This window comes from Sporobolomyces koalae, assembly GCF_050403365.1.
Source record: "Sporobolomyces koalae JCM15063 DNA, S_koalae_JCM15063T_v1_ctg2, whole genome shotgun sequence".
Taxonomy (NCBI): domain Eukaryota; kingdom Fungi; phylum Basidiomycota; class Microbotryomycetes; order Sporidiobolales; family Sporidiobolaceae; genus Sporobolomyces; species Sporobolomyces koalae.
This window is the reverse complement of record NW_027481769.1, coordinates 466,078-491,079: the sequence shown is the minus strand read 5'-3', so window position 1 is coordinate 491,079 and position 25,002 is coordinate 466,078. Positions and strand designations below refer to the sequence as shown.

Below are 25,002 nucleotides of genomic sequence, written 5' to 3'. Positions count from 1 at the left end.
GCTGCGCGTGTGGTACTCTCTAGCTGGATCGTCTGGTGCGGCGCGCTGGATGCGAGAAGGGTGAGTGGATGAAAGTCAAGTTCCAAGAAAAACCCAAAGTCGAAAACCGAACTGTCTCGAACGCGACAACTGCTCGATTACAGCAAGTGGACTGCCTGTCGGACCAGCAGAGTATCAGCGGTACGTCGAGCGGTCTTGCGACGCGATTGCGAGCTTGCACTGACTCGAGTCGCGTTAATCGCGATCAGCGTCAACTCTACATCTCGCTTCCCCGTTACACTCGCCGCCAGATTCATAGGGACCTCAGGAGTAAGTCAAGCCCTTGTTTCGATGCTGCTTCTACCGACTGAGTGCACGGCTGACATGCGTCTGCTCCACAGTGGTCAACTTGCTTGGAGCAACTCTCCCGGATCGCAAGCTGGTCAAGGTCAGCCCTTTCGACTTGTACTCGCTCGAGCAAGCTGCTAGTCGGCCTTACTGACCCGAGTGGGAAATGCTGCCAGATCGCCTTGCTCGCCTTCCATGGAATCAACCATCGCACTTCGTCGCGCATCATGGCTCGCCTTCAATTTCACGACCAGATGAGGGTATCCGACTTGACCGAGCCGCAGATGAACGCTCTCTCGGCTTTGCTCTCGGCACCGGCAGCCGCTCCTCGACCCTCGACTCCCCTCCTTCCCTTCTCCCCCTCTTCTTCGACCCCTTCGACTCCGTCCACTTCGCAACTGACCCCGAGAGATCCTCCTCCGACGGTCGAGGACCCGATCCCGGCGCTCCTGATCGAGGAAGATCTGCGTCGCGCGAGGCGAGCCGATATCGCTCATCACCGAACGGTCGGAACCTTGAAAGGCCGTCAACATGCCATGGGCCTGCCCGTGCGGGGACAGAGGAACAAGACGAACGCCAAGACGGCCAAGAAGCTGAACCGAATCGAGAGACGAGGATTCGCAACGAGCACAAACGGCTCACCCCACGGGTACGTCTATGCATGGATTCCCATTCGTTGCTGTCTACCTGACCCCGTGTGATCTTATTCAGCAACAGCGCCTCTCTTGGACGATCATCGGTGCTGGACAATCTGCGGTCGTTGCATTCAGCACTTGGCCGACCCTCTCTGTCGAGCGTGTTCCGCGCATAGACTTTTTCTTCCAATTCTTTCGTTTGTACTCCCCAGCATATTACGCAATACCAAGTCAGTCACTTTGACTCTGAACATCATCTCGATCGAGTATGCGTTCCCCGGTGAGCGCGGCCCAAACTGCGTTTCCCGCTGTCCGTCTCTCGTCTGTATCGCTTGGGAATGACGGCTTCCGAACGACATGCGGAGAGAAACGTCAATGCATGATCCATCTTCGATGACAGACAGAAGGTTTGGGTCCGACTGAGCTCCATTACCCGATCTCATCTCGAAACGGCTGCGCAGAGCTCGGCGCGCGCGCTCGGTGCTCTAGAAGGATCTCTCTTCGGTCCGAGCGCTTCGGTTACGTGAGGCACAGACCTCGAGCAAGCGAACCGAGAACACGGCAGGCTCGGCACACTCCGAGCCGAAATCGCGCCAGATGCGGTGCAGGTGCACAAAGGAAGGTCGAGTAAGTTTCGAAAGGCGGCAATGAAATGTCAAGGTCACACGTCGCGACTCGCAATGGCTTTGGTCGATATCCACGCTGACGTTTCGTTTCCGTCGTCAGACTGCGAGAGTCACAGAAATGTCCAAGATCACGGCCAAAATGCTTCTTCGATCGGACCTTCGCCTCGGCGGTCCCTACGCGTCCGTCTGCAACTACTCGCAGCGTTTTCCGCATGATGAACCCTTGAGCAGACGCCGGTTGACATCATTCAAAAGTTCCCGCTCGCGCCTCTACCCCTCATCTGCCATTCAACGCCCGACTCGCCTCGATTTCGGCTCGGCCTTCACTTTTGCTTCTTTTTCGTGCTCCACTGGCAATCTGGTTCAACAACTTGTATCCCCGAAGATCGAACAAGCTCAAACTGCGCTTGACACGACTTCCGACGAACGATGCAAGACTGCGAGACGAGCTGCGACCAGCACAGGATGTTGATCGCGAGCGAATTTGGCCCCGCTGAGCTATCTTGTACGTCCGAGATCCAAGAGACTCCCCGAGCATTCCTTGCTCAGCAGTTTTCTACCGTACCACAGTGGCAAGTGAAACTCACGCGAAACCGCTCATTCAAGCTCGACCCAGCGGCCTGGTGCTGCCTTCTCCCGAACTCCCCAGCCCTTCTGTCGCAAGCGACTCTTCCCCCTCGTCTTTCGTCATTCACGTCGTCGACCAAACAATGCCTCATTCACCTTCGTATCCGTTTCCTCGAGTGCCAGTTCGGATCTCGCCACGACCGCATCCACTTTCAGCTTTCAGCACAGAGACGACGATCCCTTCCATAGCCTCTGCCCAGCGAGGCAGCAAGTTCGAATCCGGGCTCACGGATCACGAGGCAACATCCGCTCAGACGATCACTCACGAGGAAGGCTGGGATCGGATCGGATCGCTGTTTGCTACGAGAAGGTTGACATCAAGCTTTGACGATGACGATGACGAAGATGATGCCCAGTCTCTCGAATATTCTGTCGCGTCAGATGTTCAATCGAGCTTAATCACTCTGGAAGAACCTGTCACGCCGTTATCACCGTTTGGCAACCTCGCTCTGTTCGAAACTCTTGCACCTCTCCCGATACCGGATTTCGAGTCGAGCTCAATAACGGGAACGAATTTGAGCGCGTTGATCCTCGAGAGGTTCGAGAAAGACGGAGGATTCCCTTGGTTCGAAACCGTCCCGGAAACATTTGGCCATGCGCCGAGCGAACACGAGGGGCAAGACGAATCCGAAACAACAACACATAATTCTTGGAAGGTTCCATCAGGGGAAATATCTGTCTTGCCCGACGAGGCTACCTCGCGTTCGGGACAATGGCAGTCTCCACGCCGACCAAGCCTCGACACTCGCTGTTCCTTCTCCTCCTCGAGATCGGACATTCACGCTTTTCCTCCTCCGCTTGTCACCTCGGCGTCCGTCTCGTCGACTCGTGCTTCCAACCGACTACGGAGGGCGACCCATTCCATCGCAGATCATACACAGCCAACCGTTGAAAGAAGACGTAACGCCTCGCTCCCCGTCGAACTGGCGAGCTCAAGCAATCGAAATGACCATTGTCGGTCTTCGAACGCATTTCAATCGATCAAGCGGGCCTTGTCGAAAAAGAAGAAGAAACCAGAACGATCGAACCTGCGCGCTTTGACAATCTCGCCTCCATTACCAAACAAACCGTCCGAACAGTTCCTCAATCGACCGAGAACGCCGCCCCTTGGTAGCGAACCTATGTACGACTTGGTCGAGTTGAACTCGCTCTCGTCGTATTGCGCACGGTGTCGACAACAAGATGCGTTCGAACGGGACAAATTGGAAGCGCTCGAACAAGAAGTTGCCCGACTGAAACGGGTCGTCCAGGTCCTTATAGGCGCAGAAACATCCTAGAATCGACGATCAATGTCTTGACAGAGTTTTCCCTTTTGTCATTGTGTGCTTGCTTTTCAAGCTGCGCTGGTCGTCTCTTGCCTCGAATTCCTTATTGCAACCATGAATCATTTCAAAGCACTATCCCATCTTGTACGACATGTTCCTGGTTGCCTTTTGCACAGCATCGTACTAGAGAACGATCTCGAACAGCTTTTTCGAGGTAGGGGTCTTTGTATACCCCTTGCTCGAATACGCGCCACTCTCGAGATACCGCGAGTTCGATTGGAGCTTTCTATCATCGTTTGCCATGAACGTGTACTACTCGATCCTCAAACTTTTGTACCATCAACGCACTGACCTTGTCCCATACCGCCGAAATCGCAGCAGCATGTAACGGGGAAGCGAACGCATACTCGAGCGAGAGATCAACCTGAGTCTGAGGTTGTCGTGTTGGAAGTGAAGAAGTCGTAACTGGAGTGAATGACCAAATGTTGACGAGGTGACGAAACATGGATGCGTCTTTCGCTGTTGCCTGGAAAACGAGAACCGAGAGTCAATTTCAATGAGTTTGCGGAAATTGCACAAGAAGAGAAAAACCGGGAACTCACCTTGACCGAGTGAGGAATATCCATTTCGACTCGACTGACATACCCTTCATCGAACCCCATGGCACCAATCCGCAATTCGGCATCCATGCTCCATTTATCTCCCGTCTGCGCTTCGCCTGCCTGTAACCACCCTTTCTGAGCGAGGATTGACCGTGTCGGCTGCGGGTCGGAACGAGACAAGCAGGTTGCGGATAGGACTCGAGAGGACGAGGTGAATGGGAGGAATTCATGATACGAGTCGACGTCGGCTATCACGGTGTACAGTTCTTGCGGAGTATACCTAGAATGAGTCGAGGTCAGTTTGTGGGTGTGTAGAGGGACAGATAGAGAAAGGAACAAAGAACCCTACGGCATGATTTTGCCCTCGTTGTAGACCCAGTGAGGTCCACGTCTGACTAGAGTCCCTTTCTTGACAGGTGCATTCGAACTCGTCGATGATGAAGAGCCGAACGGGGAAGGCAAGTTGAAGAACGATCTCGAAGGTGCGGTCCGTCGCAGTTGGGCAGGGACTGCAGCCGTTCTGATACAGGCCATGGTACTACTGTCTGGATATCAAGGTCCCAGTCTAGAGAGGGAAAGGACTCTGGCGTGTAAGGAAATGAAAGAATGAACGAACCTCGACGAAGCACTTTCCTCTGCACGTCACGACTCGAGTCTCGGTTTCAAGATGGCGAGCACATCGCAGTACAGGGACAGGACCCTGATTGCGACGATCGGGGACGAGGTCGGTTCCACCTGCAGAACCCGAGTTGCCCCTCATCGAGTTCCGAACCGCTGATCGTCTGCCCCTTCCTCGACACGCAGGATACGATCACGGGACTACTGCTCGCGGGTACTGGTCACATCGACGGACGGGGCAAGAAGAACTTTACCGTGGTGGATTCGAGTAAGCCCCCACGTTGATCGTCATCGTCCGCGCCATGGTTCGTTGTCCAGGTTAACTTCTACGTCGAGTGCCTCGTACTGCTCAGAGACTCCAACATCGACCATCGAAGCCGCATTCGCCGAGTACACCGAACGGAGTGACATTGCAATCCTGTTGATCAACCAACACGTGCGTGTCTGATACCCATCAGGCTACCGATCGACGTACTCATCTGCTTCGTCCACTATGAACAGGTCGCGGATCAGATTCGACCCATTGTCGAAAAGTACGAGCAAGCGTTCCCGGCACTCCTCGAGATTCCTTCGAAAGACCACCCATACGGTCAGTCTTTGCGCTCTCATGAGCCCCTTGAGATCAGTCTTACTGACTGTCAATGATACCGAGTCGGGTCCAGATCCGAGCAAAGACTCTGTGCTCAAGCGGGTCAAGAAACTGTTTGGAGTACGTATTCTATCTCTCGTTCCGCATCCGCATCCGTTCAGGCTGTTGACGCAATCACTTGCAGGAGTGAAACCTTTTTTGTTTTGTCTCGCAGCCCCGAACTTTCTATAATTTGCACCAATTTATACCATTTTTCCTGCTGTTCCTGTTCCACCCTCGTCTGTACCTCGCGCGATCCAATGTCATTTTGCCCACGCTGCAACGGTTTTTCCTCTTTTCTTTTTCTCTCGACAGAGACCCAGCACGAATCATGACAGATGATCTTGCAACTGATGAGGGGAACCTGTACAAAACACAACCTGATCAGGCTAACCGGACAAACCATTCCTTGCCTTCCTCTCCCGCCTGGGGTACGACTTTGCCCTTCTGTGCCAACCAATCTCCACTCTCGTTCCTCAGTCTCTCACTCGTGAGCGGGAATCGGAACGGTACGATCTGATCCTCTCGAGCGTACTCGGCATCTTGACGAGCCGAGAGGAGCGCTTGTCTCAACGCGATCGCGACCGAAGCTCCGAGGAAGAACGGAGGTTCTCCAATCCCTTTACTCGAATGGATCGTGCCGAGGTGAGGCCAGTCGGCATCCCGCAACAGTTTGACATTGAATTGTTGCGGAATGTCGTTGAACCCTGGAATCTTGTAAGCACCTGTTTGACAACGTAGGTGCAAATCCGTCAACTTCCTCGAATTCGTTGAGAAAAGGCGATTGTCATTTAGACGAACCTGGTCCGGTCGTAAAGATGGCTCCGTTCTGTAACCACAGGCTCTCCTCGATCGTCGACCACCCCATACCTTGAACGCAGGCTCCTTCGATCTGACCGTAGTCAATGTTCGGATTGAGCGATCTGCCCACATCCATGATAATGTCGAGTCGTCGAGTCGTGTGGTCACCCGTCAGCAGGTCGAGCTCGACTTCAGTCGCTGCAACTCCCTGAGTGTAATCTGTTCACAACTCGATCGCTTCGTCAGCACTTCAGTCTTGACTGGCAGGTCAAAAGTGTGTGTGTTCACTGACAATCGAACAGGTTCCCAGTCTCTTCCATGCAGTTCCACACGTATCCCAAATTCGGCGTCGCGTGGTGGCCCGTGGCCGAGAGTCCAACACGTTCTCCATATGCTGCTGCCGCCAGGGCAGCCATGGTTGCATCGGGACCGAGTTTCTCTCGGAACGGTGCGAGTCGTTTGTTGAGTTCGACACATGCGTTGTGAACCGCGAATCCGTTCAAATCGGAGCCGGCTGAAGCAGCGGTCGGAGACGTGTTGACGACCGTGTTGGATGCCGATTCGCTCGTAAAGACCGCCTCGAGTGGAACTTTGAGCTCCTGTGCGGCGATCTGAAGGCACTTGATGTAGAGTCCTTGTCCCATTCTGGACCAAGCGTGTGCTAGGTCAGATTCGACAGAAGCATCCTCCGGTGCGGTAGGTTTGTTCAGACTTACTCGATACCTCCATGAGCTACGAGAACTGATCCATCGAGGTAGATGTGTACAAGGGCGGAACCTTGGTTCATAGCTTTTACGCTGAAAGAACGACAAAATCAGAGACGACAAGGTGAGCTGTAGATATACCCTAATTGACACATCGAGAAGCGTTCTTACCCGAATGCTAATCCGAATTTGGTCGGGACCAGCGCGAGACCTTTCTTGCGCCATCGGTTCTCTCGGTTGAACTGCGTGACTTCTTCTTTGCGTTTCTCGTAATCGACATCCTGTTTGATCTGCTGCAACATACGGGGCACATGGTAGTCGAGTACCTTTTGGTGATAGTGCGTCTTCTGGCCTTCCTGGTAGAGATTGATCTACAAAAAGAAACCGCGATATTGAATCAGCCTGCAAAATCACTTCCAAATCGTACGAGAGAATGGTTTGCGAGCTCACTTGGCGGACATGGTCGATATCGAGATCGAGTTTGTGCGCGATCGCTTCGATGTAGTTCTCCGCCACGAGCATTCCTTGCGGTGCGCCAAAACCTCGGTACGCCGTGTTCGAAACCGTATTGGTCTTGACGACTCGTCCTGCGTACGTCCATCAAACAAAATTCAGTTCCCCATTCGAGCGCCTAGTTCGGACTCAGCATCGATCAAGTTTTACCTCGAACATCGACGTGAGGGATGTAGTAACAGTTGTCGAGGTGAGCAAGGAAACGATCGGTGACCCCTCCAGACAGGTCGAGCGAGTAACCTCCGTTAGCGTACCCGCTGTTCATGAATGATCATCGTCGCGTTTCGTCAGCCTTGTTCCCGCGCAGAAACGACCTTGTCTGAGAGACATATTATGCTCACATGACATCGAGCGCAGTGAGCTTTCCTTCCTTTGTGAACCCAACTTTCCACCTTGCTAGGAAGGGATGCCGTTGGCCCGAAATTCGAATGTCTTCGCTGCGCTCGAGCATACATCGAACCGGTCTCTTGACTTTCTTTGCAGCGACAGCACACACCGATGATAGCTGCAGAATTAGTCAGAGATTAGTGAATGGATTCCTTGCACTTTTAAAGCGCCCGCAAAGGCCGGGAAAAGATACGTAAGAAACTGACCATCGAAGTTCGGCTCTCCTTGCCGCCAAAGCCTCCTCCGAGACGCTTCGCACGTGCGACAATGCGGTTACGTGGCATGCCCGTGACTTGAGCGGCAGTGTGTTGCGTCTCGGTCAAAGCTTGAGTTGAAGAATACACTTCCATCTCGCCCGCTTCGTTCTTCGGCACAACCAAACACGCCATCGTCTCCTAAGCACGGGAATGAGATGTCAGGAAAAGACTCAAGCACGAATGTGTAAGGACCAGACTTACGAGGTAGAAATGCTCTTGACCTGGAAGCGTGCGCAGTATCGGATTATTAGCTGATCGCCCTGGAGGATCAGACAGGACAAGTGGCGAAGTCGCAACTCACCCTGCATCCGCGTTTCGCCTTCGAGAGTCAGCTCAGAATTTGCCAGAGCTTCTTCAATTGCATCGCCTCGAGCGATCCGACGATTGTACGTCTCGTGGAAAGAATTCGCCGCGAGAGCCTGCGACAATCGACGATTCGAGTGAGCATCCCGCTCGTCCCGATTTGGACCGAATCAAGAGCGGTTCTCTGACCTCTTCGACTGTCAAGATTCTAGGCAAGTCTTCATACTCGATCTTGACCGCCCGCGCAGCCTTCTGAGCGTCCAACTTGTTGGTCGCGACGATGGCGCCAATGATTCCTCCGTTCGAGGTGACTTCGTCGACGGCAAAGAACATTTCGTCCTGAGCCGCTGCACCCCATACGTTGGCACGTGGAGACGGCAAATCGTGATGATCGACAAACGTGAGAACGTTGGGCATCTCGAGCGCAGCGGAAGCGTCGACCGAGAGAATCTTGGCATGGGCTCTCGAGGAGAGTACGAGGGCGAGGTACGTCTCATGTTGATACGTCGGAAGATCATCGACATACTTGGCACTGCCCGTCGTATGGTTGAGAGCGGAAGAGTGAGGTTCTTGCTTGCCGACAACCTCTTTCGCGAACGGATCTGAATTGTCCCGTTTGCTTGATTGAGGATCTCGTTTGATGAGCTATGGCAGTGAAAGAATCAGTTTCGGCTGTTGTGACAAGGGTGAAACGCAGTTGTTTACCTCGGTTAGATTCGCTTTCTCGCTAGCCGAGACTCCTTCTACCTCATCGAGGCTGACTCCACATTGTACGGCAGCCTCGACAAAGTACTTGAACAGAAAAGAGAGGGCAAGCGTTCTTCGGTACGAAGCCATCCCTCCCGGCACCGTGAACGGGAGGTTGAACTCTTCCGCGAGCACATCGATCGCGCCCTGCAAAGTTGAAGACGAGATCTTCTTCCCGATCAAGAACTCTTCCGTCTTCCGGGCGGCAATCGTATAAGCTGCCATACCTCCGAACGCGAGCTTGACTCGTTCGAAAGTGTTTTCTTTGTCGAGGATCGAAGAGAAACAAGCAGTGACGATAGCGATGTCGTCGTCTCTTCGTTTCGACTGCATGAGACGAAAGATTAGCGTATAGCATGAAGAAATGTGCTGCTGAAAGTCTCACCTGCTTGTAGGCGCGCACGATCTCTTTCTCTCCCGCCGCCTTCTGCTTGAACAGCGGCACTTCGATTTTCGAGATGACCGCGTCTTTCGGAAGCCGAGTTTGACGATAACCGATGAAGAAGTCATCAAGGTTGAGCGAGAGGGGCTGAGCATTGTTGGTCGTGGGCGAGATTGCGGTCAACCGAGAACGAGTGGCAAGCCAAACCGGGTTGAGGTCCGAGATGGGACTGCGGGGGAACGAGGCGTCAGTGTCATAATTCAACTTTGTAGATGGCACCGGAATGTGACTCACGAAGCAGTCGCGATGTTTCCGGCAACGCTGGCAGCGTTCCGGACGGATCTTCCTGCGAACAGATGCAATTGTTCCTTGATCGCTCGCAAAGGTCCAGTCTGTTCCCTCGGGAGCTTGTTGACGAGGGTCTTGAGGATCGATTCGAGCTCACTCAGGGTCAGGTTCGCTGAAAACGAGAAGACAGGTTCCGCGTCGTCGAGGATTGGCAGAGTGAAGTCGAACGCTTCCGGGATATCTCCGACAAAGATGCACGCAGGATACAGCGCGCCTTTGATAGATACTTCGATCGCAAGCTCAGACGAGCCGCCGACCACCTTGGCATCCGGCATGGCGCGCTTGAGGTCAATGAGTTGCTCGAGCGTTGTCGGCCGGTACCAGTTGCGGGTCGACGATCCAAACTTGAGAGGCTTGAATTCGTGCTTCGAGAGAGCTGGAGGAAAGATGAGTTCTGTGCCCGGTCGATACGGCTTGAACGTGAACTTGGGGAACGAAACGGTGGCAGCGGTGGTTTCTTCCGTTTTGGAGGGATCGCCTCCAAGCTGACAACAGTCGGCTCTGCCACATCCTTTTCGCTTCGTCCCGGCTTTGACTTGAGCTGAAGAAGTCATGTCCTGGTCTGCGGGATTGATAGGAGCTGTCCTTCCGATTATGGCGGTGTTTGTTGGATCGATTCTTGGAGCAGACGTATCGAGGATACTCTCGGCAGGTAACGAGACTGCAACGAGGACTGTCAGACACGTGTGATGAACCGGTACCGAGAGGCGCTCGCGACTCACTGTCAGTGCTGATTTGTTCAACTTTCTCCGCCGCAGGGTTCGCGCCATTACAACAACCCGACTGAACCTGTCCGACTCGCTCACGTTCGAGACCGGAGGCGTCATAGTTCAAGGGGACCACAAAGTCTCGGTCGACAGCGCTGTTGCCGTTCTCTACCAGGATCGTGTTTGAGCAGGTAACGTAAGTGACCGTCCGCGCGCAAGAGCGGAGGTAGGCGGATCGAGAAGCTTTACCTTTTGGTGCGAGATATTCGCCGACAAACGTCTTGACCGCCCTGAAGATGGGAGCGTATCCGGTGCACCGACACAGGTTTGAATCGAGAGCGCCTCCAAGCTCGACATCGGTGACGGTGAGTTTTCCCTTGTAGGCTGCGTCTCGCAGGAGGGCATATACCGACATGATGATTCCGGGCGTGCAGAATCCACACTGTGCGAGGAGAGAGATCAGTGACGCGAATTCGACGTCGAGGGAGCGAGTTTTCGGTTGACTTGCCTGACTGCCAGAGAGTTTCGCCATTCGTTCCTGGAGCGGATGCGGGTTGAACTCGTCGCCGAGAGCTTCGACAGTGATGACATGCTTGCCGTCCACGGCGACGAGCGGAGTGAGGCACGAGTTGATGCTGCTGTGCACAATCGCATGCGTCTTGGGATGCTTCGATTGGAGAACAACGATACATGCGCCGCATCCGCCCTCTCCACAGCCGAGTTTTGTTCCGGTAAGCCCGGGCTGCGAGCGGATGAACGAGAGGAGCGAGGTGTCGGGGTCGAACGAGTTGCCTTCGAGTTTGACGGGCGAGCCGTTCAGGTAGAACGACAGAGTTGAGCTCGCGATAGCATCGTAGGCATGCGACGGAGTCGAGTTCGATCCGCCAGCAGCAACACTGTCGAGCATGGCGACGAGAAGGTAGCGGTGGGCGGCTTATCGTCGGCCGAGTGGGGGTTCAAGCACGGCGCGGATCTTCCGTGGCAAGAGGCTTTCTCTGATTGTTCGAATCGTTTGACCAAGTTGGAAGCCTAGTCGTGTGGGACAGGCCAGAAGCAAGCCCAGCGCGGGAAAGCGGAGGATTATAGGAACCGTCGAAAGCCGCACGTCCAACTCCGTCGACCAATCCCCGCAGACCCAGTCTGACCGCTGTTGATGCATCCCGCCCCGATAGGTCCCGACTCAGTTTGACGCACCTTGGACGGCTGCACCCTCGTATTCTGCATGCGCAGGACTCGCGAAGAACTCGTTCAACATGCGCGACAACAGCCTGGCTACGCTTACGGCCTCGATGACCGCGAGTTTGCCCGCGTGCGGTTGACGGACTATCCTGCTCTCAAAGGTGAGCATACCGTGGCTGTCCACTTGCGCTCGCTGCTGACCGCATATGCGCGTGCTTCGACTTGAACCCCCACACCGTCCCGTTCCTCCCGATAGACACGCTCTATCTCGACTACGCAGCTTCCCCGCCGACCCCAGTCCTTCCGGTCCAGCGGCTCGCTACGACCCTCGCGTCGACCCTCTACGCGAACCCGCACTCGGCGTCAACCGCAGGTGTCGAGACCGCCCTCGTTGTCGCCAAGACGCGCTCGCGCGTGCTCACCGATTTGTTCAATGTTCCCGCCACCGAGCTCGATGAGTGGGACCTTGTATTCACTCAGGGAGGCGCGACCAGGGGGATCCAGATGGTCGGAGACGCTTGGCACTGGCAGACGAGCGACGAGATGGGCAGCGACCAGATTGCACTGCGCTACCTAACCGAGAGCCATACCAGGTAAGGGCAGTCCTGCTCCGAAAGCTTCCACCGCATTAAGCTGAACGCGGTCTACAGCCTCGTCGGTCTGAGAGGCGTTGCCCTCGCTCGGTCCGCTTCCGTCGAAGCTCATTCGACCCCGTCCTCGCTCCTCGCGGCAGCAGAGACGCAAAGCCAATCGCTCGTCACAACGACGGTGCCGACGTTGTACACCTACCCGGCGCAATGTAACGCGACAGGCAGTCGCCTCGGACTCGACTTTGCGAAACAGATCAAGGCGAGAGACCCTCGTGCAGTCGTGCTCGTCGACGCAGCCGCGTACTGTGCAACAAAAGTGCTCGATCTCGGATCTATCAGCGATGAAAATACACCAGATGCTGTCGTGGGATCGTTCTACAAGGTTTTTGTATGTCGTTTCTCTGAAGACCGTTGGGACCGTTCTTTCGATTGAGCTGGTACTTGTGTTCTCCGACACAGGGTTGGCCAACTTCTCTCGGGTTCCTTGTCGTTCGACGCACTGCGGCCCATCGCTTTCTCTCGACTCCCCATTTCGGCGGTGGTTCCATTTCGTCTCTCTCGCTCGGCGCCCCATTCTCGGTCACTCCTCGTACGGGCCCAAAATGTGCGAAACCAACAGTACATGCACGACTCGAGCAAGGGACTTTGCCCTTCCTCGAGATCCTCGCCTTGAACGAAGCCATGGACTGGTTTCACGAGCGGTATGGCAGTCTCAACGAGGTTGAAGCGCATGTCGCGACCTTGCGCACCCTCGCAACTGCTCTGCTCGAGGACTTGCGCCACGAACCCTCGGTACCAGGCGAGGAACCAAGCAGAGTGTTCTGTGAACATCGCGCGTTTGCACCCTTGCCCACGGAATCCTCCTCGCCGAACCTCGAAACCCCTGGACCGACCATCGGGTTCTCACTGCTCGCTCCTGCTCCTATCAATGCTCAAGTACAAGATCATCGGCAGACTCACGTCGGCGTCGGGCACCTGTCGCGATTGGCCATTGTGAACGGCATCTCGATGCGGACGGGAGGGCTTTGCAACGCTGGAGTTTGGACAAGAGCTTTCGGCGTCGACGATTATGAGCTGCGTGAACTAGAGAAGGCGGGAAGAGCCTGTTGGGACGACCGTGAGTCCGTTTGGGTTCTGAGCAAAGTCGGATGCAATGCTCATTGGTTCTTGCAACAGAGGAGTACTCGCCGTTCTTCCCACATCGACCGTTAGGCATTGCCAGAATCTCGCTAGGCGCTGCCTCGACTATCGACGACGTCCTTGGCTTTGTTGATTTCGTGAAAAAGTTCTTCGTCAGGGGGAAGCAAGTGACGCAATTGCGGATCCCAAACGACGTGCGAGAAGAGTCAAGTGCCGAAGTTAGACGAGCTCGGTTGGGCTCTCTGCTTCTATGTACGTCTGCCTCATGCTTGTTCTGGGCGGCGAGTCACTAACTTGCACTTTTGCCCTACAGATCCCATCAAATCGTGTGCAGCTCAATCTGTGTTGCCCGAGGAATCGCCGGATGGGTGGCCGATCACTGCGACGGGACTCCAGTACGATCGAGAATTCATGCTGGTCGAACCCGGTTCTGGCAAAGCGCTCTCGCAGAAAAAGTACCCTCGCATGGCCCTGATCAAACCATCGATTGATCTTGAACGAGGAGTACTCGTCGTGCGAGCAACTGGGATGAACGACCTCGTGTTGCCCCTGCCTGAACTCGTCGCTTGTGGAACTCCACCCCTGAGCTCGACCTCTTCCGACGGGGACTCGCTCGACTCGCTCGAACTCAAATCGACTCTGCTATGTGACGAACTTGTCCAATCGAATCGAGTTTCCCCTCTCGCGGATCAATGGTTCGCAAACTTCCTCAAGATGCCTTCGATTCAACTTCGTCGCCTCCCGCTCGATTCAACCTCTCGCCATGCTCATTTTGAGTCGAACGCCGGTGAACTCCCGACAGTGCCCCTTCCGCTGCGGTTGAGCAACGAGAGTCCGTTCTTGCTCGTGTCAGAGTCGAGCGTGCGTCAGGTAAGCGAATGGAGGAGCGATCGCGAGCCCGAGTCCCAAATCCGGATACACCACTCGGCGTTCCGACCCAACTTTGTCGTCGACGATCTCGCACTCGTCGATCAAGGCGAAGTGAACCCGTTCTGGGAGGACCAGGTCGAGTTGGTCCAGATTGGATCCCTCACATTCGCCAATCTCGGTCGATGCCGACGTTGCTTGATGGTTGGTATCGATCAGGTAAATTTCCAAAAACATGCCTACAAACGTAAAAGAGGCTGTACTCATGTTGTGGCGGTGGTCCATAGGAAACCGGACAACGGACGAAAGAACCTTTGTCAACGTTGTCGAAACATCGCAAATCGAACAAGAGTGGACGAGTCGAGTTTGGGGTGCACATGCATTGGCGGGATGAGCTCGTTACGGAGGACACGAAGCGCATGCTCAAAGTAGGCGACGAGATCAAGTTTCGAATTTGTCAAGATAGCTCGTGAGATCATTAGCTACTGAGTAGTGTTGTTGTACATGTGCTTGTAAGCCTGCGGATTGCCGTACACACAGCGGTTCGCGCTTCAGGAAAAGGCCACGTGATTTTCTGCGAGCACCGGTTGCAGATGAGACACGTGTCCTTCGGACTTTGAGGCTGATTTTCGCCGGCTGATAGCCGGCAAGTCGTGTTTCTCTCCACAACCTTGATCGCTCTAGAACCATCGCGTCACATGTCGCCTCATCCCAATCCGCTAGCACCTGCACCGATAGACCCAGCCGGTCATGAAGCGCACCTCGGATCATCTCCGAGAACCGAGACTCCTCCTCGAACCGACGAATTTAGGCGAGAAGGGAGCGAACTCGACTTGAGACTGCTGGGACAAAAGATCGCACTCGCGGGGTTAAGCAACATGGTCAGTTGTCCTTCTCCTTGTTTGCGCTATACACCCGCCAAGCGAGACGGGAAGAATGGGAAGATTCGCGCACCGGGCGGCATAGCCGACTCTCGCGCAGAGCATTGGGCCAATTACTGATTTGTTGTGACCCGCTCGCAGACTGCGTCTCTCGTCACAAATCCATTCGACCTGTGAGCTTTCAAACCCCCGCTTATTTCCGCGTTTGGGTGCTGCGTGCGGGTTTTCGGGCGCAGAGGAACTGACTCCCAGACGACCTAATGACTTTCATTCTGGCGCGATGCAGAATCAAAGTCCGACAGCAACTCGAATTGAAATCTGTCACGAAATCCGGCCAAACTTCGACTCGATCAACTTTCTGGCTCAAAACCCTCACGAATATGATTCGGACGGAAGGAGTTGCGAGTGTGTACAAAGGACTCAGTGCAAGTATGCTGAGAGAGGGTAGCTACAGGTTCGTGCAGCTTCAATATCTGCTCGCTTTTGCCGTCTCAAGCATGAATTGATGTCTGACTTTCATTCCTTCCTAATCAACCTCCCAACTCGTTGACACCACCCGACTGCAAACCGTGGATTCTCCTGTGATAAGCGCAATCCGAATGGGAGGGTACGATCTAGCCAAGAAGACCTGGTGTTCGATCTTCCCGTTTGTCAACCCGGATAGCTTCGGTGCCAAACTTGGGGCCGGAATGACATCGGGCATGATTGGCGCTGCCATTGCAAACCCAGCTGACCTTGTGAGCATCGTCGTTTCTCTACAAAACGGGAAACAAATAACGTTCCCCGAACAAGGGCTGACGGATCGAAGTGATTGATACTGGAACAGCTCAAAGTACGCTTGCAATCACTCGCTGCAACTGGAACCCTACGGCAACATATCTATCAGATCTACTCTGGAGAAGGAATCAGAGGATTCTATCGGGCCATCTTTCCTACCACGATTCGTGCGGGAATCTTGACCGCTTCGCAACTCGGATGTTACGACCAGACGAAATACATGCAAGTCCTTAAACGGAACGATGCTCCAATTATCGCGCTCCAAATACTGACTAGCGAATGAGTGAGGCTTTCCAGCTTGAAGCGAGATTTCTCACACACCTTCAAAGAAGGGATGCAGACGCATCTCGTCGCGTCAGCAGTAGCTGGGTTCTGTTGTTCGGCAACTTCGAACCCAGTTGATGTCATTAAAGTTCGAATCATGTCGGACAAGACGGGTAGATATTCGGGGGCTCTGCAGTGCGCTGCCCTCGTCCTGAAAAACGAAGGCGAGTTCTTTCTTGCATTCTGGGGACACAACGTAGAATCGCTTGTTGACGCCGGTGCTACTTCTTTCGACGGAGTCCAAACAGGTCCTTTCGCGTTCTACAAAGGATTCACAATGTGCTTCCTACGATTGTGGCCGCATAGCATTGTCAGTCTGTTGGTCTTTGAGCAGCTTAGGAAAGGCTTGGGTATGGCTCCGATTTGAGAAAGAACTTCACGACGGCTCATGTCGTATTCTCCTTTGTCTTCCTTTTCTGTTTGGTTTTTCCTATCCTTTCTGGTTTTTGTTGTCTCGCAGCAGTTGCACAAAGGCATTCGTTCGCAAGTATTTATTGCCCGCTGGACTCCCGTGGAGCAGTGCCGATGCCTGGTGGACTCTATATGATAGTGATCAAGTTGCAGGACGTCTATGTGATGAAGCAAATTGTACACGGGAACACTGATAATGTTTTACAACCTTGCGATGATTCGCTTTTGTCGAATAAACCTGGCAGGCAGGATACACAGAGAACCAGCGAGCATGAGCGCTCCCGAGTAGTACGCGACTGATTTGTACGACCCTGTCCCATCGAGGACGACTCCGGACAACGATGCTCCCGAGAACTGAGCAGGAGCTTGAGCAAGGATGATGTATCCCGTGATCGTGGCCAAACCTCGCGTGCCGAACAACTGAAACAAAACGAGGTCCCGCGTCAGAGCATATTTTCCCCTCACAGTAGAGGAATACGGCTGGTGAATCAATTACCTGTGCGGCGGCGTAAGGGATCAACGAGAAGAACCATCCTCCTGCGAGCGAATACAAAGCGCCAAAGGCGATGATTGCTCCATAGGTCGTCGCTTGTGACCAGAAGGCAAGTTGCAGGATACCCTATAAGACAACAAACTGCATCAGTATTCATTCGCTCGAGTGCGCTTGTTTGGGGAAAGCGACTCACTCCCGCAAAGAAAGAGAAGAAGAGACAGTTGACTGGTCCAAACATGTCGGCCAGGTATCCAGAGAACACTCGGCCAATTCCCAGGGTGAAATTCGACACGATCAGCGGGACCGAAGGGGCGAGGGAGGTAGGATCGAGTTGAGGACATTGTTGAGTGGTGTAGGCCGTCAAATAGCTAGGATAGGGGCCACGACAGGTGAGCTCTCGCGCACTAGCGTAGGCGGAAAGAGCTCGACCTACTATGGAGGGGTAAGGAATCCGAACACGCCCACAAAGACTGCGGCCAGAACAGAGCAGAACTGATTGCACGTCGGAACGCATCAGGTCTGCTTTCGTTCGAAGAACAGAGAGAATCGCTCACCGCTCCATCCCGCCAGATGTCAGGCGGCAAACCCGTTTTGGTCTCAAAGCTCTGCGGCACCTTGCGTACCGGTGGCCGTCTCGTCGCGAGGAGGAACCAAGCGATAAAATACGTGAAAGCACTGATCGCAGCGTACACCTGATGAGAGCGAGCTCAGTGCGCTACTCCTTCGTTTGCGAATGGATTAAACTCACAAGGAGCGAATTGCGGTAACCAATCTTGGGCAAGATGGCGCGCATGATCAGACTGTAGAATCCGCCGCCGAACCCGGTCCCAGAGACCGTGATACCAGTCGCCAAGCCTCTCCGTTTCGAGAACCACTGGCTTGGAAGGGTCATGAACTGTTTGTTGAACAGCAAGTTTGGCCGAGTCAGTGCGCAAGTCAGAATAGCCTGTCCAGATTGACCTGAACACTCACAAGAGGCAGAGAGATCCCATGAGCGATCCCGAGCAGGATGCCTTGCACGACAAAGAGAGCCGGCAGCGATTGGACGGCGAATGCGCTACAGACGAGCATCGTGACCGATACGAACGAACCGATCCCGATCATGCGCTTGAAGCCAAACTTTTCGCCAAGTCGTCCACTGATGAATGGCATCAGGTTTTGACCAAGGTTTTGGAGTCCGGCGATCAAGGTGAGGGTTGCGAGCGAGGTGTTCGGGTAATGATCGCTGCGCAAGTTTGCCAGAAACACTCCCCATACCATGCCATATCCCTGACAATTGCAAGAGTGCATGAAACACCCCTGTTTGTTCGCCACCGAAAGCAATCGACAGTCAGTCGAGAGACGTTTTGACAATTCGGGAAGTACCAGAACCTCCCTTGATCACGATCGAGGGACAAGTGAACTCACGATGACTACTGACCACGCTCTCCAACCTCCGTCCGGGAAAGTCCACTCTGGCGCCACGCCTGCTCCTTCCTCGTTGAACACGAGCTCGTCTGGATCCCGCGGCCGCACCGCCTCGGAATCTTTCTCGATCGAGCTTCCCGCTTTCGTCTCTTCCGTATCGGTTCGCTTGCGCTGTCGCAAATCTCGAGCTTGAAAGTCGTCCGTCTCTTCCCGGAGAGGTTCGTCCCGACCCCGTTGAGCGACGAGGGACTCGACCGGGGCAATGTCATGCGAAGTGATTTGTCGAGCGAGTCCTCCTCCCTGATATCCTGTCGCTGCAGGTGGTGGTGGTGGTGCCGCCATTTCGAGGTTGCGTCTGTCTTTGGGATCAGAACGAGCCGCCCTGCTGGTTTAGATCTCGAGCAATCGGTGCGAGTCAATTTTCTCCGCGTGAGAATCGCGAACAATCAAATTCCCCGGACGATCTTCCGCTGCCGACGTCCCGACGGCTCGGCATGGGCCTCATCATGGCACCATATCTCGCCATGATCACAAGGTTGCATCAACCTTGTGAGCCGCAACATGTTGCATCTCGAATTCTAGTGATTTGAAGAAATGAGCGAAAATTGAATCCAATGGGAAATGAGAAGCTACAAGGAACAGTACAAGCAAGGAAAAAAGAGACACTTGAGCGAAAGATGCGGAAAATAAGGATAACAATGGTGATGCATGCGCGTCCAATAAGATGCAGCTCCTACTTTGCCCTCCAAACCACCACATCTTGTCGCCTATGCTGATGCGCCTTCGTTCTCGGTTTTCAACTCGTCCCTCCTCCTCTCCTTTCAGTCGGTTCCAGTCAAGAAAGACCACCTTTAAGCAGAAGCTTCGACGGGAGCGTCAGCTTGAGGGCATTCGCGTGCGATCTAGAGCGGGAAGAACGGGTTTTTTTTAGTTAGTTAGCGTATCAGGGATCGAGCTGGAGTACACTCACGTGACCCTCCTGTTGGCACTGCAGCGGGTTGCAACAACGAAAGATCTGTTCAGCTTACACTGACTCCATTGGAGAACGATTTCTAAGGAAAACTCACCTTGTAGCAGGTCTTGGGACCACGAGGAGCAGGGGGCGCACCACCCGCCGCCGTGCAGTTCCTCGCCAAGTGGTTCACTCCACCACAAGCGTAGCAGCGGACGGGGGGACGTCCACCGACGAAGCCACCTCGACCTCCAGCGAATCCACCACGAGGCGCGAATCCTCCGAACCGAGGAACGAACGGCGCACGAGGCACGGGTACGGGAGCGGCGCTGTCGGCGGCAACAGTGACCGACGCAGGCACGATCGGAGCCTCACCCTCGACAGCCGGGGTCGCGGGAGCCATCTTGCACGAGCGAGCGATGTGTCCGAACTGCTGGCAGTTGTAGCACTTGGGACCGTTCGGCGAGAACGCGCTGGGAACGAAAACGGTTCAATATCGGCGGAACCAGCTGGAGGAAGAGCAGGAACTTTGCGACTAACCCAACTCGGACGGAAGGGCATTCGACCGCGAGGTGACCCATGCCGCCGCAAGAGTAGCACTGCTTGTTGTCAGCAACCTTGGGGCTCGGGCTGTGATTTGAACAGGTAAATAGGCGCTCGGCGCTGTTGCAGAATGTAAGCTTCTCACCAAGCGTTCGACTCGTGTCCGGCCTCCTATACGCGGTCGACGAGGTTGCACAGAGCAGTACACGGCGTCAACATGAGCATGTTTGTCGGCTGGAGGCTTCAAACTCACGCCACAGTTGAAGCACAATCGCTCGGTCGAGGTGCAAGCAGCAGCAATGTGGCCAGGCTTGCCGCAAACAAAGCAGCCGCGACGGTTCATAGGGAACGCCATTCTTTCTGTCGATGGCGTCGAACAAGCATGATTGAATGCGCGCAGGGGGATACATGCAGGGAGAGAGCCGGATGTGGAGTGCGCGCGCGAGCAGTTTCCGAGGGGCAGAACGGCGCCGACAGCATCGCAGCAAAGGCAGGAGTAGAGTACATATGACAGATCGCGTATGAGTCAGCGACAGGACCCGTGCAGCGCGAGACGAGCGATGAGAGAAAAAGGCTGACCTTCTTCTCGGGGGTGGGTGGTGGACTTCGGACTGCTCCTGACTGACTGATCGAACCTACAACCTTCTCCTCCGCTTCGGTGGGCAAAGAACGAGGGCCTGTGTGACGCTGTTTCGAGAGGATCAGATGGCGCGGGGGAGTCGGATCGAGAGGTCGACTCGAGGGGGGGCTCGGGCGCGACGTCGCGGCTCGCTTCGGCACACTCTTTTGTGTCATTCACATGTCGGAACCCCTGCCGGGATTCTTAGCTTCTTGGCCCCCTTCACTCTTCTCTTCTGCTCTTCACCGCACTAGCACAATCCGCCTGACAGCACCTCGCTCACCACAAATACTTCAACCTATAAGCCATGTCTACCCCGCTGTACGAACAGAACGGTCATTCAGAATCGGTGCAGCGCAAGGACAAACAACCCTCGTTCGATCATGACGACCTCGACGAGCCGCGTTCGGGGGCTCATGCCATCACCACTCAGCCTAAAGCTACCAAGTAAGTGGCTTCTTCGGTCTCGCCGTCTAGCGGAGGATACAGAGCGGACAAAGTGGAGCCCTTCCGATTGAGGCGGGGGCTGTGGACGAGCCGGCTGCACACGGCAAAGATCGCGACTGACATGCGTGTTGGCAACACGACTACAGCGAGCGCATCATGAATGTCCAGCCTCTCCGCAAGGCCGATATGCAGCCGTCGTACGCGCAAGAAAGTGAGCATCGTTCGAGTTTCCAAAATATTCGCATCCTTCGCAGCTCATCTTGCACACTGTTATAGTCGCCGGATCTGATGTCGACCATGGCTGCTATGGATCGATGATCAACTGTCTCGTGAGTGCTCTCGACTCATTTAGCTTACCGCACCATCGCTGATATCATTGTCTCCGTGCATCTCGAAATATTCAGGGATCATTCGCTGGAACGCTCGGATCGATCCCGTGTTGCATCTGCTGCCCCAACCCTTACAAGCAAGTCAAGCAGGGAAGCGTCGGGCTCGTTTCGACCTTTGGTCAGTTCTCACGCTCGGTTGATCCTGGATTGTGAGCCCATTCATCCCCTCGTGCTTGCGAGATTTGAGCATGACCGAGACGTTGTCGAACAACTAGGGTCAAGATCAACCCTTGGTCGGAAGATCTCCGCCAGATCTCGGTCAAGATCCAGGTTCGTCAAGACGACTTGAAAACGCTTTTGACAAGGTCAACAAATCATTGATGCCTTTTGGCTGCAGGTTGTCGATATCCCGCGCCAGACCGTTCTCTCTCGTGATGGACTCAACTGTCAGATCGAATCGGTTCTCATTTTCGTGAGCTCACGGTCCTCTCCTGGACATTTCCGCTTCTGTCACCTGTTCTGATCAACGACTTGTTTCTGCGTCGGTACAGCAAATGTAAGTCTCGCGATCAAGCTCGATAGCGCTTGTCGCGTTCTGACCTCGATGCCTGCCGTTTAGCAACAACCCGTACAAAGCCTGCTTCGCGATCACGGACGTTCGTGCGGCGCTCGTTGAGCGAGCCCAGACGACTCTTCGAGACGTGTGCGGAAACCGCAACCTGCAAAACCTCTTGACTGAGCGTGAAGCCGTCGCTTCCGAGATTGAGCAGATTGTCGAGCAAAGCGCCGAGTCTTGGGGTGTTCGCGTGAGTGTCCCTCGTTGTCGTTTCTCGAGCACTTGCACAGACCACTCATTATATCCTGTTTCCTCGCGCTCAGTGCGAAGCGATTCTGATCAAGGACATTGTCGTGCCGCAAGAAGTTCAAAACGCTCTCTCGGCAGGAGCGCAAGCTCGCAGAACCGGAGAAGCCAAGATCATCACCGCTCGCGCCGAAGTTGACAGATACGTCTTTTTTTCTCCTTCTTTCGTCTCGACTTCCTCGCCTATGGATCATAAACGAGAGCCTGACATCCGATTCTCTTTTGGGCGTATCTACTGCTCGTCTCTTCCGAGAGGCTGCAGACCTGCTCTCGTCTCCCGCAGCGATCCAGATTCGCCAGCTCGAGACTCTCCAGGTGCGTCTCGCTTCTCTTGGTATCCTGGCGCTTATCTGACGTGTTGTACCCTCTTGATTGCGATGACAGTCGATGGCAAAGAACCCTGGAACCAAGGTCTTGTTCGTCCCCATGTCCCTCGGAGCTGGAGGAGAAGGCGTCGTACAAAACGCGATGAACCAACAAGCTTTGAGCGGCGTACTCGATGCTTCCGGATCGGGAGTACCTCATTGAGCTTGCTTTTCCGAAAGGATCTGTCCATAGTCGTCCGTTATACTTGTCTGTGAACCCCTATCAGTCTCTTCGTTTACCTCTCAACCTTCTTCCCATGCCCTAATAATCATTCTCGCGCATTACCCTGTGTACATATTGCAATTGTGACTATTCGGTCTGGTTCTTTAGCTTGTACTGGTGATCTTTGTCCCTTACCTTTCTGCTGCTGCAACGACGAAGCGATCACAAGAAGAATATGAAATACAGATCTGAATTCGACAAACAAGATAGGTTTCGGAGGACTACGAGAAGGCATATCGGACAAGAGACTAAGAAACTAGCACGACAGAAGTTTTTCGGGTCGAGAGAGAGAGAGAGGCCGAGGCGCAGAATAGTAGACAAGAGCTTCGAGACTGGATCTTTCAAATCTGTTGCAGACCAATAGCTGATCCGCGACGCTTGGAGATTGCAATGAGGGACGCAATCGTGTCTAGAAATCCCCGTCAACAGAATTGAAAGGAAGTCTCGAGTCAGGAAGATCCGGTACGAATGCGAGTCGGGATAGCGAGAGGGGAAGCTTACAGGCTTCGAGAGCGTCCTTGATGCCAAACAAGAGTGCCTGAGAAAGTACCGCCTTGGTGATCTGGGCTTGCATACCCTGTAGAAGCGGTGCGACGGATATTCTGTCAAATGAGATTTTTCCTGCTTGTCATGTCAGAGTCGAGAAAAAGGGTCCTCACCCTGTACCATCCAGTGGGTCCACTCTCGCGGTAGACTTGGGTCAGGCAATCGATCGCTCCCGAATAGCGTTCCTTTTTCTTCAAACGCTTTCCGTTCGAATCGACGAGGGTCGTCTCGTCTCCATCGTCGTACTTTGCTTGGAGCCGAGTTTTCGCCATGATGTAAGGGTAAGTTACCTGAAAGGGAGACCCTCTCACGGAGCATCAGTTTCCCACAATCGACAGTGAAGCAAAAAACAGGGCAGCGGGGAAAAACCTACGACGGTGGCCATCGTCTTGCTGAGCGCACCAATGACGAACGCTTTGCCCGGTGTCATCTTTTCTCCCTCCTTGAGCAACAAGACCTTGAACCGTTCAAACATGCCGTACGTGATCGCCGGGTTGACGCACAACACGAGGGAAGGTTTCAACCCCCTCCAGAGTCCCGTCACGCCGTCGTCTTGCAAGATCGCCTGGAACGTCTGTCGGAACGAGAGCGTTTTGGTTGCGAGTTGCTGTCGCGTCGCGATGACCGACACGGGAATCGTGAACAGTTGAGCGAGAGCCGCGGCGAGCGCGCCGAGTACGAGCTCGATCCTGCAAGTGTCATCGAATAGAAGGAGGACTTCAGTCACTTTGAACGCGAGGATAGCGTCTTGGATGATGTTCAATACGCACGGCGTACTGAGAGCCGTCAATGGGAACCGCTTGATAAATGTACTCCGGACCAGCGAGTAAAAGTAAAAGTACGAACTGGCGCCAGTAGCCCTGCGATTCAGCATGGAAACGTACGAATCCGGGCTATGGAATGTGAAGCACGTACAAGCCAGTCGAGAACGTGTTGAGCATGTTGGCTCCGTACCCGCGATAGAACGCCAAAGGTCCGCCCTCTTTCAGGATGCGCAGAAGCATCTCTCGCGCGGTGGTGTTCTTGCGCGGCAGTCTCGAAGGCGCACCGGGCCGTTGTAGCTGTGGAGGGGGCGCGGCTGCCGAGGCTTGCTTCGCATCAGATACTTCGGTCTGAATGCGAGTCTTGATGCTGGAGGGCGAGGCATTTGCCAACGGGATTCGCAACAAAGTGGGGAAATGGACACGGAATTGGCAACAATCTCGATCAGGAAAGCTGTACTGCAAGCGACAAAAGAGCGTCGGAAGAGCTCACGTATCGAGAGGATAGCTGGGGCCCAGAAATCGATGATTCAGGGAATCCGGTCAGGTCGGGCACCCGAGGCGAACTTTGGGCCAACAGTTGAAACTCACACTACGGAACCACTGACGACACCTCCTACTGCACCGACCACTGCACTACCGAAAGGAGAAAGCATAGGAACCATCTTGCGGTGCGGGAAGAGTTCTTGCGGCACGGGAAAGCGAGCGGGTGAGCGATGCCGATGGAAGAGACCCTAGATGAAGCCGATTGTGTGCGGGCAAGTGCTTCTTGATCCCGAACGAGATAGAAGCGAGTGCAGTGAGATCTG

At 54.3% G+C, this 25,002-nt stretch overlaps 12 protein-coding genes across 12 annotated transcripts; 6 read left to right on the top strand and 6 right to left on the bottom strand.

Annotated features, from left to right (window-relative positions):
* Window positions 1-49: 49 nt before the first annotated feature.
* On the top strand, window positions 50-1,138 carry SWS2 (mitochondrial 37S ribosomal protein uS13m SWS2; the record flags this gene model as incomplete). The annotated part of the gene is made up of 6 exons (XM_076675886.1): window positions 50-60; window positions 144-180; window positions 249-309; window positions 381-427; window positions 504-976; window positions 1,039-1,138. The coding sequence occupies 6 exons, from the start codon at window positions 50-52 to the stop codon at window positions 1,136-1,138; spliced, it is 729 nt and encodes a 242-aa protein (XP_076537025.1).
* A 1,160-nt stretch (window positions 1,139-2,298) lies between these two features.
* Window positions 2,299-3,492, top strand: JCM15063_005664 (uncharacterized protein; the record flags this gene model as incomplete). The annotated part of the gene is made up of 1 exon (XM_076675885.1): window positions 2,299-3,492. One exon carries the CDS (start codon window positions 2,299-2,301, stop codon window positions 3,490-3,492), a length of 1,194 nt encoding a protein of 397 aa, XP_076537024.1.
* Window positions 3,493-3,769: 277 nt separating this feature from the next.
* Window positions 3,770-4,616, bottom strand: JCM15063_005663 (type II toxin-antitoxin system RatA family toxin; the record flags this gene model as incomplete). Its single annotated transcript, XM_076675884.1, has 3 exons — window positions 3,770-4,006; window positions 4,083-4,362; window positions 4,432-4,616. 3 exons carry the CDS (start codon window positions 4,614-4,616, stop codon window positions 3,770-3,772), a joined length of 702 nt encoding a protein of 233 aa, XP_076537023.1.
* Window positions 4,617-4,749: 133 nt separating this feature from the next.
* Window positions 4,750-5,479, top strand: VMA7 (H(+)-transporting V1 sector ATPase subunit F; the record flags this gene model as incomplete). The annotated part of the gene is made up of 6 exons (XM_076675883.1): window positions 4,750-4,806; window positions 4,887-4,968; window positions 5,054-5,136; window positions 5,202-5,289; window positions 5,363-5,409; window positions 5,474-5,479. 6 exons carry the CDS (start codon window positions 4,750-4,752, stop codon window positions 5,477-5,479), a joined length of 363 nt encoding a protein of 120 aa, XP_076537022.1.
* A 233-nt stretch (window positions 5,480-5,712) lies between these two features.
* On the bottom strand, window positions 5,713-11,384 carry JCM15063_005661 (uncharacterized protein; the record flags this gene model as incomplete). Its single annotated transcript, XM_076675882.1, has 17 exons — window positions 5,713-6,053; window positions 6,130-6,348; window positions 6,422-6,774; window positions 6,846-6,926; window positions 7,005-7,204; window positions 7,284-7,420; window positions 7,497-7,603; window positions 7,688-7,851; window positions 7,940-8,128; window positions 8,192-8,211; window positions 8,292-8,409; window positions 8,483-8,938; window positions 8,999-9,367; window positions 9,426-9,651; window positions 9,717-10,431; window positions 10,493-10,919; window positions 10,986-11,384. 17 exons carry the CDS (start codon window positions 11,382-11,384, stop codon window positions 5,713-5,715), a joined length of 4,521 nt encoding a protein of 1,506 aa, XP_076537021.1.
* A 315-nt stretch (window positions 11,385-11,699) lies between these two features.
* On the top strand, window positions 11,700-14,726 carry JCM15063_005660 (uncharacterized protein; the record flags this gene model as incomplete). Its single annotated transcript, XM_076675881.1, has 7 exons — window positions 11,700-11,817; window positions 11,913-12,249; window positions 12,307-12,634; window positions 12,706-13,363; window positions 13,423-13,638; window positions 13,700-14,472; window positions 14,541-14,726. 7 exons carry the CDS (start codon window positions 11,700-11,702, stop codon window positions 14,724-14,726), a joined length of 2,616 nt encoding a protein of 871 aa, XP_076537020.1.
* A 225-nt stretch (window positions 14,727-14,951) lies between these two features.
* On the top strand, window positions 14,952-16,602 carry JCM15063_005659 (uncharacterized protein; the record flags this gene model as incomplete). Its single annotated transcript, XM_076675880.1, has 7 exons — window positions 14,952-15,134; window positions 15,276-15,307; window positions 15,421-15,588; window positions 15,724-15,871; window positions 15,961-16,133; window positions 16,209-16,399; window positions 16,484-16,602. 7 exons carry the CDS (start codon window positions 14,952-14,954, stop codon window positions 16,600-16,602), a joined length of 1,014 nt encoding a protein of 337 aa, XP_076537019.1.
* Window positions 16,603-16,847: 245 nt separating this feature from the next.
* Window positions 16,848-18,399, bottom strand: JCM15063_005658 (uncharacterized protein; the record flags this gene model as incomplete). The annotated part of the gene is made up of 7 exons (XM_076675879.1): window positions 16,848-17,066; window positions 17,143-17,265; window positions 17,333-17,507; window positions 17,573-17,631; window positions 17,694-17,831; window positions 17,888-18,034; window positions 18,112-18,399. 7 exons carry the CDS (start codon window positions 18,397-18,399, stop codon window positions 16,848-16,850), a joined length of 1,149 nt encoding a protein of 382 aa, XP_076537018.1.
* A 120-nt stretch (window positions 18,400-18,519) lies between these two features.
* Window positions 18,520-18,888, bottom strand: JCM15063_005657 (uncharacterized protein; the record flags this gene model as incomplete). Its single annotated transcript, XM_076675878.1, has 1 exon — window positions 18,520-18,888. The coding sequence occupies one exon, from the start codon at window positions 18,886-18,888 to the stop codon at window positions 18,520-18,522; it is 369 nt and encodes a 122-aa protein (XP_076537017.1).
* A 509-nt stretch (window positions 18,889-19,397) lies between these two features.
* On the bottom strand, window positions 19,398-20,396 carry JCM15063_005656 (uncharacterized protein; the record flags this gene model as incomplete). Its single annotated transcript, XM_076675877.1, has 6 exons — window positions 19,398-19,448; window positions 19,517-19,534; window positions 19,614-19,971; window positions 20,039-20,128; window positions 20,187-20,212; window positions 20,295-20,396. 6 exons carry the CDS (start codon window positions 20,394-20,396, stop codon window positions 19,398-19,400), a joined length of 645 nt encoding a protein of 214 aa, XP_076537016.1.
* Window positions 20,397-20,967: 571 nt separating this feature from the next.
* Window positions 20,968-22,826, top strand: JCM15063_005655 (slipin family protein; the record flags this gene model as incomplete). The annotated part of the gene is made up of 11 exons (XM_076675876.1): window positions 20,968-21,107; window positions 21,254-21,318; window positions 21,384-21,436; window positions 21,512-21,645; window positions 21,712-21,766; window positions 21,834-21,908; window positions 21,988-21,992; window positions 22,056-22,242; window positions 22,316-22,432; window positions 22,500-22,613; window positions 22,683-22,826. The coding sequence occupies 11 exons, from the start codon at window positions 20,968-20,970 to the stop codon at window positions 22,824-22,826; spliced, it is 1,089 nt and encodes a 362-aa protein (XP_076537015.1).
* A 401-nt stretch (window positions 22,827-23,227) lies between these two features.
* JCM15063_005654 (uncharacterized protein) lies at window positions 23,228-24,858 on the bottom strand (the record flags this gene model as incomplete). The annotated part of the gene is made up of 8 exons (XM_076675875.1): window positions 23,228-23,295; window positions 23,388-23,463; window positions 23,546-23,722; window positions 23,806-24,121; window positions 24,203-24,277; window positions 24,348-24,563; window positions 24,687-24,701; window positions 24,785-24,858. 8 exons carry the CDS (start codon window positions 24,856-24,858, stop codon window positions 23,228-23,230), a joined length of 1,017 nt encoding a protein of 338 aa, XP_076537014.1.
* Window positions 24,859-25,002: the final 144 nt, after the last annotated feature.